Source organism: Polyergus mexicanus, unplaced genomic scaffold (assembly GCF_030449975.1).
Source record: "Polyergus mexicanus isolate NDT 795.1 unplaced genomic scaffold, iyPolMexi1.0 SCAF_1, whole genome shotgun sequence".
Lineage (NCBI taxonomy): Eukaryota > Metazoa > Arthropoda > Insecta > Hymenoptera > Formicidae > Polyergus > Polyergus mexicanus.
The window spans coordinates 12,635,929-12,641,992 of record NW_027223321.1 but is presented as its reverse complement, the minus strand read 5'-3'; the positions used below and the strand labels follow the sequence as shown (position 1 = coordinate 12,641,992).

Sequence of the window (6,064 nt, the reverse complement as noted above, 5' to 3'; positions counted from 1 at the left end):
TCCTCAACGAGGGCCAATCAGCTTGATACTTTTCCAGAAATAATAAAACATGCGGGAAATGATTGGCTACTATGTTATTTCTTGCCACATTGTCGCGTTTATACGCAAGAGCCATAATTCTATTCCAACCTAACGTGATCTAACCAAACCTATCATTCTCGTCTATGCTCTATGCGTCTTGTATGTTTCAGGTAAATTTCGCTACTCGATTATGTATGTAATCACGAAACTGTTCGAACTAAAGAATCAAGTTCCCTTACATTTGTAAATAATTGCAACAAAATTATTTGTATTATATTACGTTGTAAGAATAATTATGTCCATGGAGACTGTGCCGAAAGATTTGCGTGGATTAAGAGCATGTTTGGTATGTTCTTTGGTTAAGGTATGTATCTTATAAATCCTAAGTTGCACATATCTAATAATAATCAATTCTTTAACAAGCCAATATATACAGAATTTATTTACATTTTCGAAATAATTTCATTTGTGTGTCATCTTGCTTTAACAGACCTTTGATCAATTTGAGTTTGACGGATGTGACAACTGTGATGAATTTCTTCGTATGAAGAATAATAAGGATAATGTTTTCGATTGTACAAGTTCCAACTTTGATGGGTAATATGCAATAATGTATATACAATTGCTTAAGAGTAATTTTTTAAATGCATACAGTAGTATAATTCTGGGACTATTTGATATCAACATAAATTTTTTATATCTAAAGTGAAGAATATGAAGAAAAATTATTAAAGATATATATATATATATTAAAAAATTGATATAATATTAATTATTATATAATAATATATAAATTAATAATGTTACAGTTTAATATATATAAAAGATATATGTAAAAGATAAAGACAATTTTATCACATTTTATTTACTTTATCTGTTTATACTTTATTTTGTAGAATGATTGCTGCAATGAGTCCAGAAGATAGCTGGGTTTGCAAATGGCAAAGAATAAGTGAGTATTTTGAAAGTATGATGATACTATTTAAGATACTATTCAAATAACTAACATCTTCTACAGTTCATTGCAATTATAATTGCATCTTTTTTTCATTTTATCCAAAAAATTTTTTTAAAAGCTCTATTTCAAAATTATATAGTAATATAAAGAACCACTGATATATGTACATAAGTCTTATTTATATATGTATATTTATAAATTATTTATAATACATATTTCTCTAAATATTTTAATAAATATATTTATTTCTGAGATTTTTCACTTTTAAACGTATAATACATTTATGCACATATATTATTCTTACATATAAGTGTTGATCTATTTATCGAGGAACATATTTATCTGTATATATATAACTTTCTTACTGTCAAGAAGTATGTAAATAGAATGATGCACAATATCTTTTTAGGAATTAAAACTTCTTGTCTAATTATTTTAATTATGGCCAGCATTAACAGAGATTCTGTTTGCTTCAGATCGTTTCTGCAAGGGTGTTTATGCTATATCAGTATCAGGACGGTTACCAGCTGGTGTCATTAGAGAAATGAAAAGCAGAGGAATAGTTTATAGGCCGCGCGATACAAGTCAACGTTAATTGTTATCATAAGAATAATTATAAGAAATTTTTTATACTATGTAAATATAATAAAAAATTTTTTTTTTAATTTATGATACTGCACTAAAATTACATCATTGTTTGAAATGCAATCACATTACTTATTATGTTAAAATAAATATATAAATATATTTGCATACTTAAATATATAAATATAAATACTTCCACATTTTTATATATCATTGTATGCATGTTATTAAGAATTTATAGAAAATATAAGAACTTAATAAATAATTGACATAAACATGAAATTTGCATTTTTTTTTTTTTTTACTTATGTACATATAGATGATTTCATTCGATTAAGGAAAATTTTATCAGAACTATTTTTAAGGATTATTTTCAATATTAATACTTCAATCGAATTTACGAATTCTATTAATAAGAGATATGTATGTAAAATGTGTATTCTTAATCTAAATTAGAAAACTTGCAACTGTATGCAGATTGGCATTTAAATGTGGCTTCCTGGACATATATTTGGTTGATAAAGTAAAGAGTATCGCATTACCGGCAAATGATTGTTTACGCAATTAAGCCATAAATTTGCACATGTTATGTGATAATTATTATCATTATAAATAACTCGACCACTCGTAATAACTGTTAAACATAAGGAACAAGATACACATTCTCCCTGATGTAACGGCCAAGCTGGTAGTTCAGTGACAATCTGTAATATATTGGTACAAATGTATATTCTGCATTCTATAATAATAGAATCTCTTTGCACACAGATAAATGTAAATATTTAAGGAAAAAATATATATATAAGGTATAAGTACAATAACATCCATATAATCTACACTCTATACTTACTGGTATATTAGCATAAAAAGGTTCCATTTCAGCCCAGATCCGATCAATATCCATTAAAAGATCATCAAATCCAATAATGTTTATGTCTAATTCTTTGTATGAAAAATTAACACGTCTACAAACAGCTGCAACTTCAGCTAATTCTAAAAACAAAAAATATTGTATATATAATTTTACATATTATATGTCTTGTGTATATATGAACAGATAATGATGTACGATATATTCTTAAAGATTGAAATCGATATAAATACTTTATTTTTAATTATAAAAATGATTTGATATAATGTACAATATATTATACACAAATATTTATTTATACGCGATATTCAAAAAACACCTACGGCAGAGAAAGCTGTATCCTTGAGCTGAATTTAAAACTTCCTGCAAAACTAATTCTGATGTTATATTGGTAAATATGTTGGCTGCAACTTGTAACAATAAAACACAACTTTCCATATATTGTTTCCATTCCCAATACATTGTCTGTAATAGAGAAGTGCTTGATAAGATATGATAAAATCAATATTCCTTCTACTATTATAGTATTAATATTTTAATATGTCTATTACATGTATACCTGCTGTGAAGCTTCTACAACTTGATCTTCCTCTATGTTTGAAGGTAAAAATGATTTAAGATCTAAACTAGGCACAGATCCTGATCGTGGCAGTGCTTCAGAAGGACCACTAATCAACTCTACACTATTTATCGAAATAGCATCCTCTTTCTGAATATTCTTTCCTAAGAATAATATACTACTTGATTTAAACGAAATAAAATGCAAGCGAAAATAAAATTCCAGCATGTGTTGCTAAAATGCACTAACCTGACTCTACCAATTGTGCTTCAATTCCATCATCGAGTTTTAAATTATTAAACGATTCAGATACTTCGGATATAAAGTTCAGATCTGCCAAATTATTGTTGTCAACATTAGAGTGCACTTTACTAAACTCAAAATTTGCAAATATATTACTAAAGCTTTCAGTATCCGAAGCATCTGATATGATCGTAGGATGATTAGCAGATGATTGTTCCGCAGACATAAATTCTCCGAACTCGTCGCCCGATTGATTATTAACAGTTAAATCTAAATTTGCATCATTCACGACAGACGTTTCCTGAACTAATGCACGCAACGCACTGTATTTATCTTCGATTTGTTGCAAACTCATTAAATCTTGTTGAATAGAATTAGACATATCTACTGTGACAGCCTACAGATAAATTTATATATATATATATATATATCAGCGGAAAATATATATTAACTTTCAACTTATATAAATATACAAAGATGTACTTGTGCAACAATTATATACAATTGATAGATTTATTTACCTTTGGTGTTAACTCCGCTTTAGGCGATATCTCCTTATCGTTGCTAAGAGATACAGGTTCTATTACACTTGCCCGATTGCTAAAACTGTCATTGTAATCCTTAGGCGAATCATTATTTCTGATCACAGTGTCTTTGAGTATTACTGTTTTTGATTGATTCTTTACTCCGCATTTAGAAAATAAATCCAATGGAGCTTCTATAGTGGATTGATCTTTACTTTGATATGGTAAACTTGCAGGTGCAGACGTACGAATCTGAGTATTAATATGTACAGTTTTTGTCCCAATGGTGGCTTTCTTGATTTTATCAACTGTTTTCTTTACTCCTAGATTATGATTAGCAAGTCTGCTGCCGATTGCAGAACCTTGTTTACTATCCCAAATCGATGCAGCGAAGACATTAGAAATCGGTGCGCTCTGAAATTCGGTAAACTCATCGCTGGACTCATCAAAGGACGATGCAGGTAAAATGTCGTTTTGAACAAGTGGAGTTTGTTTTATTTCTTTTAACATATTATTGAAACTATTTGCGGTTGCGCCAGATATTAGAGTCTTGCTATCGGAACATGATAATTTTCCAGACGTATCGTTCGAGAAAGGTTTATTCGCATCAGGCATTGTGTTCATGTGAGATCTAGCTTTAACTTTTCCTTTAACATCAGGGATATATTTTCCCTCTACAGTTATATTATTGACATTGAACTCCTCGTTACCATAGTGAAATTTCTGCATGTTTGTTTGCGCAGTAGATTGCAGATTCATCAAACAATCTATGTTTAAGTATGGCGTCGGCGGGAAAGGAAGTAAATGCAATATATCCAGACTATTGAAGGTGTAAGAAGTCTGTGCAGCAGCGACGAGAGCTAAGACGACGTACAATTCTTGTTCGGTCAGTTGTCCTGCGTATTTCTGATTAGCTAAACTCCATATATGACCGAGTACCTCCGTGGACAACTGGCTGGTGAGCAGCAACGGAAATACCTTGTTGGTGTCGACGAGCAGCTCAGTCTGCATGCCGTTCGACCTGACTCGATCATCCCGTACTGCCTCCCATACCATCTTGTAAACCGGCGGCAAGGTGGTTGAATTGGTCCATAGCCAACTCGGCAGCTGGTTCAGTCTCTTCGCGTGGCCCTTATTCATGTTTGCTGAACGAGGATCAAATCGGCGAATCTCGTCGCTACAAATGTCGCAAATAACGTAAATTCATCGAGCTCTTGTGAGAGTTCATTCTACTTTAGTTGCTAGCTTGATGCGTGCATTAACATCGCGAAGACAAATCATCAAATGTCCTTCAACATCGATTGCAAGAATATTTAAAATGCAAATATCTCATTTTTCTATGGAGTGATGTTCACGTAAACGGAAAGCGTACATAATTCACTTTTACGTCAACTGACATCTGACATGATGACGTCAATTTCTCTTCTCCCCCTCTCACTCTTATTGTTAGATTAGGGTTAGACATTTGTCGGATTATATTTGGATGTTCGTTCATCCCATAGATTATTTAAAAAAATTAAACTAAATTTTTATTGATTAATTAAAGATTTTAGTCAATTATTTATCTTTCAACCTTAAATTTAATCTTCCGCATCTGTCAAACGCTCAAAAATAGGTAAACTGAAACGTAGGAATCCGTAACGTAAGAGATAAGAGACAACCAATCACGTTTCGATGCAACGAATTGGTTCAACAATATGGTGCAACCAATAGAATACCGTCGTTTGATCGCCATATTTATCTCGATCAGCCAATCGTTGATCACGTCGATAGCATCGACGCTACTGAACGATATAAATACAAACTGGCTTGATGTTTGGTTTTTGGTTATGGCAGATGTCACCGACAATCCGAGCATTTTGCGCGCGGGAAACATACAATACTTTGCATAAGCGCATAATCACAAGCATATAGCGGGGAGCACATACTTTTGCATAAACGCATAATCATAAGCATAAGGAAATTGATTGATCAATTTCGTTATGCATAAGGTTATGATTATGCGCTTATGCAAAAGTATGTGCTCCCCGCTTAAGAAAGCGTCGTAAAGCCCGTATCAGACTACGCGTTGAAGATTGAAATTTGACCAATAAGAAATTTTAGTCCTTTTTATTCTGATTAGTCAAATTCCAATCTTTAATCTTTAATCTTTAATTTTCAATGCGTAGTCTGATACGGGCTTTACCCGAAGCTAAATAATCGTAACTAGTATGGTGTAAGTAACTTATTTTAAATACCTTTTCTGTGGTTTTTATAATTTCAAAAATGGTATTTGAGGGGTAACAAAGTTTTCCGCGATTTAC

General features: G+C 31.4%; 2 protein-coding genes across 4 annotated transcripts; one reads left to right on the top strand and one right to left on the bottom strand.

Annotated features, from left to right (window-relative positions):
* The first annotated feature begins 178 nt into the window (after window positions 1-178).
* Spt4 (Transcription elongation factor subunit spt4) lies at window positions 179-1,646 on the top strand. Its single transcript, XM_070300619.1, has 4 exons — window positions 179-385; window positions 512-618; window positions 918-973; window positions 1,456-1,646. The coding sequence occupies exons 1-4, from the start codon at window positions 317-319 to the stop codon at window positions 1,572-1,574; spliced, it is 351 nt and encodes a 116-aa protein (XP_070156720.1). The 5' UTR covers window positions 179-316; the 3' UTR covers window positions 1,575-1,646.
* On the bottom strand, window positions 1,212-5,397 carry LOC138935765 (synergin gamma). 3 transcript variants are annotated; one of them, XM_070300603.1, is made up of 6 exons: window positions 3,759-5,395; window positions 3,244-3,634; window positions 2,995-3,158; window positions 2,759-2,900; window positions 2,415-2,557; window positions 1,212-2,268 (listed from the first exon to the last, which is right to left on the bottom strand). In XM_070300603.1, the coding sequence occupies exons 1-6, from the start codon at window positions 4,899-4,901 to the stop codon at window positions 2,050-2,052; spliced, it is 2,202 nt and encodes a 733-aa protein (XP_070156704.1). In that variant the 5' UTR covers window positions 4,902-5,395; the 3' UTR covers window positions 1,212-2,049. The 3 variants fall into 3 exon arrangements, 2 of the variants coding, with proteins under 2 accessions (XP_070156704.1, XP_070156709.1); XR_011447293.1 differs by lacking the exon at window positions 1,212-2,268 and having other exon boundaries at window positions 2,467-2,557; window positions 2,987-3,158; window positions 3,759-5,396; XM_070300608.1 differs by lacking the exon at window positions 1,212-2,268 and having other exon boundaries at window positions 2,467-2,557; window positions 2,759-2,916; window positions 3,759-5,397.
* Between the last annotated feature and the right edge of the window lie 667 nt (window positions 5,398-6,064).